A 14,708-nucleotide genomic window follows, 5' to 3' on the forward strand; every position below is an offset into this window, starting at 1 on the left:
TGACAAATAGCTAACATTGCTTATTCCTCGATGGCATGAAGAATTAAGGATGGTTTTTATTTCTTATTTCATTTTCTGATATTTCTATCATGAGCTAATACTATTCTTAAAAGCAGAAAGAAAACAATAAATCTTTTTCAAAAAGGAAACACAATTTTGAGGGACTTGACCTCTCTTTGACCGTCAGAGAGGTTTCTGACATGACTCAGCTGACCTATACAACTGGGAGCACCACCTCTCACTAGGACAGCGCAACCATCCACCATGACCTTTTCACAAACTCCCGGAGGGTCCCACCACGCCCTTGTGCTGGGCTCACCCTTCCTGTTGGCCATGCTAGGATGTGGCTGACCCAGGTCTATGCAGGGCATGGAGCAGGTGGGCCCCCAGCACCCAGGCCACCTGTGTGTCCCATCCCAGGCAATGGCAATGTCATCCTGAGAATATTGAAACCAAAACCCTCTGATGATCGTGACCGGCCCTCTTCCTGATAGCCCATCCCTCAGCCATAGTCCTCTTATTCTGTCTCACATGTACCACAGAGTCCTCCCCTGTGCTCTGTTGGCATGCTCTGGGACGTGCTTGCTGTCCCTGACCTCAGCGCCTTCACCCTTCCCATCCCCTCAGCCCAGCACTTTACCTACCACCCACCTGCCCCCATCTGCTAATGCATGCCGTCCTCAAAGCCCAGAGGAACAGACTTCTTCCTCACATCCACAGTGTGAGTGTCCCAGGAGCATCAGCGCCCTGAGCCGGTCTTGCTTGAGGCTGAATCCAGCAGCCCCTCCAGCAGTTGACAGGCATGCAAAACATGCTCCTTGGATGAGGACCAACTTCAATGTCCCAAGTTAGGAAGGTCACCGTGGGAGGTGGGGCATTACCCAGAGGTCCAAGTCCACAGGGTCTTTTAAGAACAAGAACCAGACCCCAAGTGATGGATACCGTGCTGGAGGGAGCCTGGAGGAAGCCTGGAGGGGCCTGGAGGGGGGCCTGAAGGGGGCCTGGAGGGAGCCTGGAGGGGCCTGGAGGGGCCTGGAGGGGGCCTGGAGGGGGCCTGGAGGGGGCCTGGAGGGGGCCTGGAGGGGGGCCTGAAGGGGGCCTGGAGGGGGCCTGGAGGGGGCCTGGAGGGGGCCTGGAGGGGCCTGGAGGTTCAGCTTCCCATCCACCTGCAGGCAGCCTGAGAAGAGGAAGGACACTGCAAAGCCCCCCGCCCCCACCCCCCGCCTCGCCCCAGGCTCATAGAAGCAGCAATAAGCCATGAGAAATATCCACGCCACGCATCTTCTTTCACCTTAGACCCTGAGCCTGTTTTCTTACTCTCAATGGGGAGGGATGGAATGGAAACTTCAGGGCTAAGTTTCTTCCAGTCTGGGATTGCTAAACACAGAACCAGAGAACAGACATAAAGCATGTTTAGTTGTTGTTTAGATCATGTTGGATTGAAACTAAGTCTTTGGTGAGGACCCCGGGGTATAAAATAGCACCAGGAGAGAAGCAGGCCTCCCTGAAGGCTGCTGCACATGCGGCGATGGGCTCCGTGCCCGGGGCTGGGTATGGTCACACTGGGCCTGCTTCTCGTCTTCACCGCCCCTGCGCCCTGCCTCTGCCTTCAAAAGGAACCATGAACCCCAAGGAACAGGAAGATATATGAATATTTACTCCTCGCAGCCAAACAATAGTCTAGTGGAAGATCTATCTGAGGGAACTTTTGAAAATATACACATTAAAATACCAGGGGTTTTTTTTTTGTGTTTGTTTTTAAGGAATTTAAGACACATAGAAAGTAGGCAGTTAACACCCTGTGTCCCATTGCTGCGTGAGCCCAGATGGCAGGAGGCCCCTCCCTCCACCTGCACCATCAGGAACCCATCCCCTCCCTCACCCACACCTCACTCTGGCTCCTGGTTGTGGATCACAGGGAGCTGTCCTGCAGAAACCTCTCATTTTGGGGGAATTACAGAATTGAAAAACATTTGCATTCAAACACAAATAAAGTGACCATAGTTAAAAAATGCATCAAGATTATTTAAGTGAAGCAGAGCCTGGTCTGGCCTGCCGCCAACGATGCCAAGAATGTTTACAATTACTTTTGAAAGAACCCATTTAGAACATTTTAAATGAAAATAAAAGTCTTGAAATGAAAACAGCAATTTTTCTCAGTCCTCACTCCTTTGAGTTTGTGGGCTTATTTTTTTTTTTCTTCTGGCGGGCCAAAGGACTGCTTTCAGAATGATCAGTGGAAGAGGAAAAGTACTCCCCTCCCCCAATCATAATCCTAAATTCCGCTGTTGTGACTCTGGGACCATATTTTTGGCAATGCTATTTTAACAAGAAATCTTTATGGAAACAAAAGCAGGTTTTGTCCCGAAGCCAGTGAAGGAGCAAGGGAAGTAGACACACTACAAAGTCGACAGGAAGTCAGGGAAAGCAGCTCTGTGTGGCTGTGAGGGAGGAAAAGAGGGAAAGCCATTCAGCGCTGTGAATGCCCCGTTGTTTGTCGGGCCAGCCCACCACTCCAAACCCTTCTGAGAGCGCCCGGCTTGTGCTCACAGTCTGAATCCTACCGCCACATGTGAGGACGCGGGAAAGTTTCTCAGAGCATGAAACTTCCCCTCGGCTTCTCTTAATCATAGCTGCGTGCAGCCACAATCTGTGCCCCAGCCCTCACTGGCCAGATGAGTGTGCTCTCCCAGAGCGCAGACACTGCACACTGGCCATCGGGCCCACCTGGCTTCTGGAGGGAGCGCAGCCTGCCCTAAATAATGGGATCTGGACCAGAGGGGTTCCAGGGAACTCCCTTTGAGAAACATGTAGCTGGCTGAACTCCTCTGTGGCTATGGCCTCAGACAACAGCTCCCCTGGGAGAAAGGCAGTAATCTGTCTGCAATGCCTTCTAACGCGTGCTTCTGAGCATCCCACACAGACCCCCAGGCTGTGTGTGCTGCAGGGACAACCCCTCCTTGGCTCTGGGTCTCATCCTCCTCTCATCCTCGGGAGAGAGATGAGGATGCAGGACCTGCGTTGCCAACTCACCCACATGGGCATTACGTTCAGAGGAGATCAGCTACGTGACAGGGGACGGTGAAACCTCCGCAGTGCGGAAGCTGGGGGAGCAGAAGCAAGCAGCTTGTTTGGATTCACACTGTGGCTCTCCTTGTACCACCAGGTGCCACAGGGACCAAGTCACTCAACCCACTTCTGCCGCAGTTTCCTGATTTGTAACCTGAAGATAATGAATGACGGGGGTAAAGTGCTCAGGACAGGGGCCAGCGCAGAATGAGCTCACTGGTGGTGCAGCTGCTGTTACTGCCTCCATCACCATCTGTACTGTTACTTTCATCATCGTCAGCCCCACGGTCACTTTTTCCTTTCCCTCCAGAAAACCCACTGTCTCTTTGGTGAAGCTTAGGGTCGTTTTGCCCCTTGGATGAAGCCTGCATGATGACACGGGGATTCTGTCCTGGGCCAGGGACAACACCGGCTGGCATCTCTCCCCAGAAACAGGTCTGGATTTCAGGACGCCCCCTCTGCCCCTGCAGTGGCTCTGCCTCTGCAAAGAAGCGCTTATGACCTAAGAACAGCAACAATGAAATCCAGAGAGAAAAGGCAGAAGCAGGCATTTGGAAACTAGAAATAAAGCCAGAATTAAGGGGGGAGAGGGGGCCTGGCCAATTACTTACAAGCCCATCCTAAAAGGAGTCTTCAAAGTTAAAATGGTAATAAAATACATGCAGTGTTTAGTAGATAAACGGTGGTGTCAGATTCCTTTTGCCGTGTGTGTGTGTTTGGGGGGGGGGGGGGCGGGGGTGGAGGGGAGACATATTGATGAAGACCAGCTGGTCTCAAATTCTACTGAGAACAGAATAAGCTGAAATGACACTAAAAACCCTTCAGGGCAGGCGTCCTCAAACTACGGCCCGCGGGCCACATGCGGGTGTTTTTGCCGTTTTGTTTTTTTACTTCAAAATAAGATATGGGCAGTGTGCATAGGAATTTGTTCATAGTTTTTTTTTTTTTAACTATAGTCCGGCCCTCCAACGGTCTGCGGGACAGTGAACTGGCCCCCTGTTTAAAAAGTTTGAGGACCCCTGCTTTAGGGGTTTCAGGGGGTCATGAGGCTGCTCTTAATGACAAGAGCAGATGTATTAACCACCAGAAGAGGCCAAAGAGAGCAAAGGGGCAGAGCAGAGAGAAGGGGTCAGTGGAATTGTGATGCAGGTCCCTTTTCTGACAAGTCTCAGGCACTTAGAATAAATACACAGCAAACCAGCGCACTCTGCCATGCATAGCGGGGTGTTGTGGACACGCCAGACAACTCCAGAAGCTGAGGAGCCCCAGATCCACCTTGGCCTCTGAATGAGGCCAACTGTTTATCACTTTAAAAAAAAAAAAAACCACACATATTTTATTGATTTTTTACAGAGAGGAAGAGAGAGGGATAGAGAGTTAGAAACATCGATGAGAGAGAAACATCAGCTGCTTCCTGCGCACCTCCTACTGGGAATGTGCCTGCAACGAAGGTACATGCCCTTGACCGGAATTGAACCTGGGACCTTTCAGTCCGCAGGCTGATGCTCTATCCACTAAGCCAAACCGGTTAGGGCTGTTTATCACTTTTTGTGTGTGTAATGTTGATGTCTTTTCCTTGTTTAAGAAAACTATGGTAAATATACATACAGAATGTACCATCTCCATTACTTCTAAGGGTACAGTTCAGTGGCATTAAGTGCATTCACATGCGATGCATCTTAAGAACTTCTATCAAACTCCGTGAACGAACGCCGTGGGCATGGGACGCCAGCTCCCATTATCAACACTTACAGGGGCCCCGGCAAGGAGCATCACTGTGCTTTCTCGTGAGGTGCGCGGTGTGTTCGCAGACAGCGCTTTCCTGAAGAACACGGAGCCCCGCAGGCTGGTGCGCTGTCCCAAAGGGCCCGCTTTCCCCTGCAGGGGTGCCCCCTCCCCGCTCACCGCAGCTGGGCCCTGTCTCTGCAGAGCTCGATGTTCGGTCTCCTCGTCCGCTCGTCCAGCCTGGTCTGGGCCACCTTCAGGAAGGCAGACTTGTCCTTGATGGCCTTCCGGATGGATTCTATGGTCATTTCGGTCTGGAAAATCTCCTGCAGTGTCTGCAGAGAGAGGAGCGAATGCCCGATGCCGAGCTGTGCGGGCCTCCCACCCGCTCTTCCTCCTGCCTGTCCATGGAGGGTGGCCCACCTGCCTCCTGGGATGGGGAGGTGGGTTCCCTGAGCACACCCGCCCCCTCCAGCCCCAGCCCCAGTCGCAGCCTGAGCCCAGGGAGCTTGTGCTGGAGCAGCTCTCTCTCTTCCTGCACCCGTCTTCCTGTCTCCCGATTTGGGGGACATCAGCCAGGGTGGTAATTTACGTCAGCTGGGCAAGTGCTATAAATCAGAGCTCCTTTTCCCCAGATCACCAGCTTCTAAAATGTTTTGGCCAGATCACCAGTTGTAACTGAGGAAAGTGAGGCCGTGAGGTTTGAGTGGCCCTAACTTCCCTCCTCACCTCACTTGGTCCTCGCCCCTTCTCTTCTGCTCTCCCTGCTCACTAACCTCACAGGGATGTATGTCTTCCTGCTGGTGGGGATTTGTCTTGAAGTAAATCGAGGTCTAGCTTCAGGGAATCTCAGTTGTAAGGGGGGGGGGGGGTGTCCACTGGCAGTTTTGTAGTCCTGACTTTATATCCTTTATTCTTAAAGAGGCCCCCCTCCCCACACCGCATAAACCTGGCCCTCCCCCTGGGTCTCCTCTGTGGAGTGAGCCCCCCCCTCTAAGCTCTGAAAACCCTCCCTTCTCCTCCAGCGCAGACCTCTGCACTCCCACTTCTCCACAGCGCCTTCCCACCACTCTCCCACTTCCCCTGCCCGTTCCTTCGGCCTGAGACACACTCAAGTATCACCCAATTCCTTTAAATCTGTCTGTCTACCACCACACTCACCCAGTCCCAGGGGGTGCTCCCAGCGGTGCCGTCTCCCCAGGCTCACTGCCACGTGCTCCCGCCCTGCCTGCACTTCCCGCTCACCCTACTCAGTGGCCATGAACTGTCTCTGGCCAAGCTGCCCTCATGAGACTGTGCCCTCAAAGCCAGCGATGGGCCTTTCTGATGGCCCCCTCCCCTTGAATCCCTCACCCAGCATAGTTTCTCTGGCCAACTGCTGTCCTAATTACTTGCCGTTCTAACTCTCCCTGCTCACTTTCAGTGCAAGGTACTGTCCTCAGACCATTCTCTGCTACACCCTTTCTCCTATCCCCTACCGAGCTCTCACGTAATCGCACAGATTCAGGGCTTGTGTACCCCAGGAACTCTTAAATCTGCCCCTAATCTTTGACCCCCCCCCCCCCCCCCCCCCCGTGCCCCAGCAACCTCTGCTCTGTTCCTGCACTAAGGCCCTGCTCCGGAGCTCCTGCCTCTCACAGCTGCACACAACTGCTGCTTCTGCTAAACACATTGTCTCTGTAGCCCTGAGGGCTTCATTCTGCACCTTTCTGATGCAACTCATCGGTTTCTACGTACGTGTCTTATCTCACTGTGAGATACAAGATGGCAAGGTCATGTCATTCACGCTTGTATACCCTCAAGTGCCTGCCTTGAATGTAGCTTTGATAAGCTGAATTCTACCCTCTCCGCCACCCTCCCCCAAATTCATTTGTTAAAGTCCTAACCCCTGGTACCTCAGGCTTTGATTGTATCTGGAGACGTGACTAAGTAAAAGCTTGGGTTAGAACTTGTTAAATTCTAATCCAATGTGCCTGGTGTCCTTATGAGAAGAGGAGATTAGGACACAGACACATGCAGAGGGAAGACCGCGTGAGGACACAGGGAGACGACGACCATCTACAAGCCAAGGAGAGAGGCCGCAGGCAACCACCCTACCGACTACCGACACCTCAACCTCAGACTTCCAGCCTCCTGGACTGTGAGACAACGAATCCCTGCTGTGCCTTGTTCGGCAGCCGCAGCAAACTAACGCCGGAGTAAGTACAGTTTGGGGAATGAAGGGACTCCATCACATCAGCCTTCTAAAAGGCCTTTGAATGGCTTCTTACCTTTCCATACATGTCTACAGTCTGGGCACGAAAACTACATTTTATACTCCATCTGCCCTTCACAGTCGGCAGCACACTCTCTGACTCAGTAAGTGTGTGTCACCCAAAGAAAGCGCCCCGAGGAGGAAGGACACCTCACTGTGTCCTGAGACCATGGGGCCCTCAAGGGGCTAACATCACTCCCAGTGACATGACTGACTTGTAAGGTTCTTAAAAAAAGAACGGACAGCAGATGCAGCATAAGCCACAGACACAACAAGGGCTCCGAGACTGACGCCAAGCAAAGGAGAGCTCCCTGATTATCTTGAAACATATGAATTCTGATGGAGCCCTTCATTTTATTGTCCTTGTAAAACTCTTATACTTAGAGCACTTAAAAAGCTCAATGTCAGAAACACTTTGAACGACCTAATAATTTCCAGTATTTGCTTTTGTATTCTAGAAAAAACAAGTGCCTGAAATAATTCAACAGAAAACATTCCTACCATATGTTCTAATAATAAGTTCACTTCCTAGTTACATACAGTGATTCATTAAGCTTTAATAATATTTTTGTTTCTGTTAAAAATACTAGGAAGCTTTTATTACATAGTGCATTCTTTGTGTTCCCAAAGCCTGTGGATTCCAATTTCAATCTGACACCTGACTGCCTTGCTAAAATAAATGGTGCACTTTGTACTGTTTTTAATTTCTCTTCGTCTGTAGGGCCAGGAGGCGTGTGCCTCCTGGCTGATCTCGGGGTGGTGAGCGCCCTGGTCCCAGAGCCCCTGCAATGCACATCAGCTCGGCCGGGGCTTGACTTACCTTTGCTAAGTGAACCTGAATCTTGTTCTTAGCGTCGGCAGTCTCAGCAATGCGATTAGTGAAGGCCAAGTTTACTTTGTTGAACTGATTCCACATCTCATTTGCAGTCACGACCAAGAGGTTTTGAATGTCGTCTCTTAGTTTGGCTGAGGCTGCTCGTTCACTCTGAGAGCGAAGAAGGTTGTCATCTGTGAATTTGGCCCATGACTCAGGCACTGAGACCCTGGACAAAGGAAGGAGAGCCAGACAACAGTGACAATGATGAACTGGCAATTGTCCATCCTGCTCAAGAGAACCCATACACTGGTCCTGGCTCTAGTGCCCCAAACGCAAACATCAGCGCAAAGCTTAATTTACATTTTTCTTAATTGCTCCTTATTTTACTGCTAGCCAACTTTCTATAAATCCAAACCACAAACTGACTCCTTTACTAGTTTTGGGGAGAAAAAGAGGATTGGTGGAGTATAAGGGTAGGAGGTTTATTACAAATGTGTCACACGCGCTTAGTATATAAAAATATTCCACATCAGGAATAACCAAAGAAGTAAGGAAAACAACAACATATTAATTAATAATCCTCTTATCAAAAAGCAAAGAGTGAAGAGAATAATGATTTTTCTGGTGAGCTGTGGAGAGAAACTCATCTTCTGCAGGTAGGAACGCTGAACTGGTGCAACCACGGAGGAGGGTAAAAAGTCCATGTGCATGAGATTTTTTCGAATGAGTATAACCTAGAAAGGTCATTTCTAGAAATATTTTTATTGAGATATAATTGACATATAACATTGTATTGGTTTTAGGCATGCAACATATTGGTTTGATACATGTATATATAGCAAAACAATGAGCACACTGAGTATCGTTAATATCCATCACCATACATAATTACACATTTCTTCTTGTGATGGGAACTGAAGATTTGAAGTCTTAGAAGCTTTCACATATACATACAGTATCAACTATGTCACTCTGTCCTACACGGCATCCCCAGAGCTGAAAATGCAGACGGGTCATGCATGTCCACAGGTCCCCGCACAGGGGCTGTGCTAACCGTTTGCTGTTCCAAGGCGAATGGGTGCTGATCAAGCAAACAGTGTATAAACTTACCCCAAGGAAAAATGCTCCCAAAGATGTATATGCGAGGGCCATTTTCAGCAATAGTTATGCCAATCCCTAGAACCCAGGAAACAGCCTGATGCTTCAAGGTAAAACTGAATGAATTATGGTACATTTAAAAAAATAACCCTTATAGCATGCAAGCTCATGTTGCAGAAGAATATTTCCACAAACAATGTTTTGGATATATCATGAGCTGACTACTCAGGCATGCTACTCAAGCAGCATGTATGAAATACCATTATTTAAAAGCATAACTCTATGTCCACATGCATGGGAATGTATTTGAAGGACTGATGATTAATTGTTAACATTGGGCACCTCTGGATAGTAGGTTCATGGGTGACATTTATTTACTTGTTGGTGTGATAAGATATCAAACGAGACTCTTACTGTTGGCTAGAGGTTTTAGCTCAGGCCCCAGTGACCCTAAATGACACCCTATCTACTCCATACTCTGTCATTCTACAGGAGGTGGCTAAGAGTTCATGCCGCACATAGACGCCCTGTACAGAGGGCTATGTGGTCAGGGTGAGCGGTTCCAGCCCAGCCCACCCATCCCTGGGGGAGCAGAGGAAAACACTTCCTGCTCACGTCCAGCCAAGGCAGAGGCGCTGCGTGGGGACCCCTTAGAGCACAGAGCCTGAATCTGAGTCACAGCACTGAACCTAACAGTCAGAGCTGGTGCTGCTGCTCCCCGGGGGCGCTAGGAGAGGGGCTGTTTTGGGGTGACCAGCCCACAGGAGAGAACCCAATAGGGGTTCACTTTATAAGGAGAGGGGGCATGAGTGTGGGAAAGAGCACAAGGGAACTTTTAGGGGTGATGGAAGTATTTTAAAAAATATATTTTTATATTGATTTCAGAGAGGAAGGGAGAGGGAGAGAGAGATAGAAACATCAATGATGAGAGAGAATCATTGATCAGCTGCCTCCTGCACGCCCCCTACTTGGGATTGAGCCCACAGCCAGGGCATGTGCACTTGACAGGAATAGAACCTGGGACCCTTCAGTCCAAAGGCCGACGCTCTATCCACTGAGCCAAACCAGCTAGGGCAATGGAAGTATTCTTTATCTAAACTATGGTCATGGTCACACAGGCATAGAATCTTGTCAAAATTCATCAAAATGTACACTTACACTGAATACATTGATTGTAGGTGAATTTCACCTCAACCGAGTTGATTATTTTAAAAGGGAATGACTGGAGAAGACCATGAACCCAAGATTGCATGCCAGGGCCGGGAAAACAACCAAGGACAGACCACGTTCAACCATCAGTGGTAATAAAAACAGTACAGTAAGCTGTTTTCAACCCGCACCCCACTGTGTCCCGGGCATTGGACACAGGTGGCACTTTCCTTTACGTTTAGCTGTGTTTTCTAGGCTTCCTCCATCAGTAAGTGTTCCTTCCACAGGCAGAAATCTGAAGAAGAAACACTCTTTTCCAAAAGAATACAGGATGCAAGCGCCAAGGCCCGACTGCGAACACGCAGTGACTGGACTGGACACTTGCCCAGAGCAGGCGTGGCCTTTCCCTTCCCACGCCTCCCCACGGCTCCCGTTTTAACCTGCCGACTGCATCCCTTTGAAAGAAGAGTGAACACAGTAAATAACATCAAAATCATGAAGGGGTGTGTGCCCCACTTACGTCGCGTCCACCCTCTCCACTCCGCGAAAGTAGCTGACACCCTCCGAGGTGTTCCGCAGGTGGTGGCACTTGTCGTCGATCCGGTGTGCCACCTGCTTGTCATGCAGGTCCTTCTCCAGCTCGTGCTGGGACGCTCTGTTCGCTCTGTAACACAGAGGAGGACACGGAGCTTCAAAGTCGGGGAGCGATTTCCTAAGGGGGAGAGGAGCTGCCCTCTCTGCTGAGACCCACCCTCTCCTGCTTTCCAGGTCCCTCCTTTTTCACACCGTGTCCAACTTTTCCATTACGAGGAGCCTCCCCTGGACATGGCCATGCTCGTGAGTAATTAGAACCCTGCCCATCAGGCCGCTCCCACGGCTGGGAGAGAAGATGTGCAGATAGACAGGGGTCAAGCATCTGGAGCCCATCTTCCAAAATACAAATGGTTCCAGAGAGGACCCTGGCTTAGAGGAACCTGTCCACTCCTGCGCTGCCCTGTCTGTCTCCCTCCTCAACTCCTCCCCCAACCCCCTCCTCCGCCGTGCTCTGATGAGAAGTGTGAGGCCGTTACAGCCAGCCTGTGGGCCTGCAGGTGCCTCAGTTTGTGGTCACGTAAGGCCTTTGGAGTTGTCCAGGAGATAGAAATCAAGGGTCAAAATCAACCTCCAGGGCAGGAGTCAGTGCTTGGAAGAGTCGGATGGGTGGGCTCCCAGGCCGGCGTGCTTCAGCAGCCACCCTCCGGGAGGAGGCGGTGAGCTCTGAGATGGTGGTTTCCTGCCCTGCCAGCAGAAAGGAGGCCTGGCACTCACTACCAAAGACAGGCCCGGGCAGGGGGGTTTGGTGGGGGGCGGGCGTCGGAGACTGGCAGCCATGTCTTCACTCATGGAGGAGTTCATTCAACAAATAGCAACCAGTGCTCCCACATGCCAGACACTGTTCTGCACAACCAGAATGTGACAAAACATCTCCTCCTTGGAGGAGCCCGCATCCTGCTGGGAGGAGACAGGCAATGCTCATGACGAATAAGCAAGTCATGTGGTTTGTTAGCAGGAAAGTGGGCCAGGAGCATGAGTGGGGGTGTTAAATAGGGCAATCGGGTAGGACTCCTTGAGGAGGCGGCGTGTGAGCAAAGGCACGCTGGGGGAAACAGATCGAGCAGAGCCTCGGGACACCAGAGGCATTGGGCTTTCCTCCTGAGGAAGCGAGAGATCACGGACTTACAATTCAGAGGAGCCTTCTGGTGCTGGGCTGGGAATAGCTGCAAGGGGGCAGGGAGACTCAGGAGCAGACGGAGCAGTTACCCAGGGGAGATGGGGTGGCTCGGACCGAGGGGTAGCAGTGAAGGAGGTGAGAAGTGCTTAGATCCTGGATGTGTTTTAAAGATAGGACCAAGAGAATCTCCTAGGAGACTGAACATCAGTGAGAATAAAGAGCTGAAGTTCAGTGATTGGAAGAGCAAATTCTATCAACTAGGGCAGGCTAGGCTGTGGGCGAGGAGCTCAGGACAGGACAGAATGCAGCCAACACATTCTGAGCTTGGGTGTCCACTGAACATCCAAGTGCAGGAACCAAGTAGGTTGTTGGAATTTGGGAGAAAGTTCTAGACTAGTAAGAAAAAGTTGGGAGTCACTAGCATATAGATAGTATTTGAAAAAGCAGAACAACTAGGTGCTCTTAATCATTTCTGTATTCCAAAAATTGTTTTAGCATGTAGCTGTCACTCAATAAAGCCTGCTCAGAATTGAATGGGCTGGTTCTAGCTGCAGCATCCCTCCCACTGAGCCTGTGCTTTTGGGTAAGTGACTTGACCTTTTGGATCTCTTTTTTGATTGTTATTTGTGAAGTGGAACCGAGGGTACCAGCAGGCAAGTCACCTGCATTCTGTGAATTCTGCAACAGTACACATGTGTGGAGGACCAAGGACAACAAGGCCTAAACATTTGGTTTCCTCTGATATTCACATTAGTAGCATCTCCCCTTGCTACTCTGGGTTTGGCCTCTTCCCTCAGGTTGTTGGTTGAAACTCGAGGATTAGAAGGCCTTTCTCATTTGTTTTCCCAGATGAGGATGACCCCCAGCCTTCCTCCCCTGACCTGACCTCAGAATCTCTCCGGCTATCTAGAGCTAAGGAAAGTCCTGGAGGCAGCAACCCACCAGCCTACTGCTAGCCCAAGATGGGAAATCTTGGCTGCCATGTTGGTGCCCAATGAGATTCCATTTCCAGCGAAGATCCAAGCTAAGTGCTTCACTGCTCCTTTCCTCCTTCCATCACCTTGGGTGGACCCAGCCTAGTGGCCATATCTGAGGCTCAGGCCCCCAGATGCCGAGGAAGCCGTCCCAGGAAGTGAGGTGGGCATCTCGCCTAGATCTTTAAAGGATTGCCAACAAGGAGGCCAAGCAAGTGCACACGCAGAAATGGAACTTCTCACACAGGCTGGATCAGGGCCGCCGGGGATCCTCGGTAACGGAGATTGAGGAGAATGTGCTGTCCAGGGCAGCACAATCTGGGCCAAGAAGGGCAAGGGACCCAGAAGACGGCAGCAGGATGTGGATTATGAAAGAAAATGGGGACGAAGAACTGGACCAGGAGAAAACCACAGAAGCAATTCTTTGAACCTCACTAAACTGTGATTCTGAAATTCCTAGGGAGCAGAACCCAGAAGTTGATATTGGAACTCTACTGCCGGGTATCTACAGCTTAAGTAAATTGTATAGTTAAACCACAAGCAGTGAGTCATCCTTAATTACTATCATACCTAGTGTCACCAATTTCCAAATCAGACTCTTTCTAGTAAGCGTTCAAGAGACATCTCACACACCTGAACCTCCCCCACCTTTACAGCTGTCTTGATGGGCAGGCTGGGCAAGCTAAGTAAGAAGTACCAACACGGCTACAAGGCTCACTACTCTGAGGATGTCACGCAGAATCCTTGACAACATTAGTATACACAGAACTTCTTTCTGTGACCATAACCAAATGAACACCGATCTGTCTATTCATATCAGGCAGCAGCCCCAGCCAGCACATTCTATGTTGACAGTTATTATCACTACTCAAGCCCCTCCTCTGATTACTTATCCCCCTTCTCACATCTTCTACTTATCCACCCTTGCAGAGAAAAGAGGAATGCATGTCTGGCAGAGAATAAGGTGGATGAACAGTTACAATGCAACGAAGAATGAATGTTGAGATGTAATGCATGTTGATTAAAAAGTCCTTCATTCCAATATTAATTACTATTCAATTGCTAAGCAATGGTCGTAATGAGTTTTGAGATGATGTGATCAGAGCAGGAAGGAGCATTTCTGCCAGGAAATCAGGGAAGGCCATGTCCTTAAGGAGGTACAGGAAGTAAACATGAAAGTGAACCACAGTTCATCTCTCTTCCGACTGTTGGGGGCTGCACACCCACAAGTCACTCTCTCATCAAAGAGTAACAGTCTTTTGAGTTAAAAGAAATCTTAGCCATACTCCAAGTTAAGACAGAAATACTTTCTATGAAATCTCAAATTATTTTTTAAATAAAAATGTAAAGCAAGTATTCCAAGTACTCATTTTAATCTCCAAATAAAAACACATGTGAGCACGTATGTGTGTGTTTGTGTATCCATATATAAGAAATCCTATCTAATAAAATAATATGCAAATTGACCATCACTCCAATACACAAGAGGGTCAAAGATGGCTGCCTCCATGTGGACACAAGATGGCTGCCACAAGATGCTGGCAGGGGAGGGCAGTTGGGGGTGACAGGGCCAGCAGAGGAGGGTAATTGGGGGGGGGGACCAGGCCTGCAGGGGAGGACAGTTGGGGGGGAACCAGGCCTGAAGGGGAGAGCAATTGGAGAGGACCAGGCCTGCAGGGGAGGGCAGTTGGGGGTGACCAGGCCAGCAGGGGAGGGCAGTTAGGGGCAATTGGACTGTCAGGGGAACAGTTAGGCATCAATCAGGCTGTCAGGGGAGTGGTTAGGGGGTGATCAGGCTGGCAGGCAGAAGCGGTTAGGGGCAATCAGGCAGGCAGGCAGGTGAGCAGTTGGGAGTCAGCAGTCCTGCATTGTGAGAGGGATGTCCCAGATTGGAGAGGGTGAAGGCTGGGC

The 14,708-nt window shown here is 50.2% G+C and overlaps 1 protein-coding gene across 1 annotated transcript in view; it reads right to left on the reverse strand.

The window, feature by feature from the left end:
• Positions 1-14,708, reverse strand: part of TEKT3 (tektin 3) — a gene marked incomplete at both ends in the record, with an annotated part of 28,924 nt that overhangs the window by 4,371 nt on the left and 9,845 nt on the right. The window contains 3 exons of the mRNA XM_079798929.1: positions 4,975-5,129; positions 7,869-8,091; positions 10,633-10,776. Coding sequence (XP_079655055.1) covers positions 4,975-5,129; positions 7,869-8,091; positions 10,633-10,776 — 522 coding nt within the window. The remainder of the gene's footprint in view (positions 1-4,974; positions 5,130-7,868; positions 8,092-10,632; positions 10,777-14,708) is intronic.

Source organism: Cnephaeus nilssonii, assembly GCF_951640355.1.
Source record: "Cnephaeus nilssonii genome assembly, chromosome: 19".
In the NCBI taxonomy this organism is placed as follows: domain Eukaryota; kingdom Metazoa; phylum Chordata; class Mammalia; order Chiroptera; family Vespertilionidae; genus Cnephaeus; species Cnephaeus nilssonii.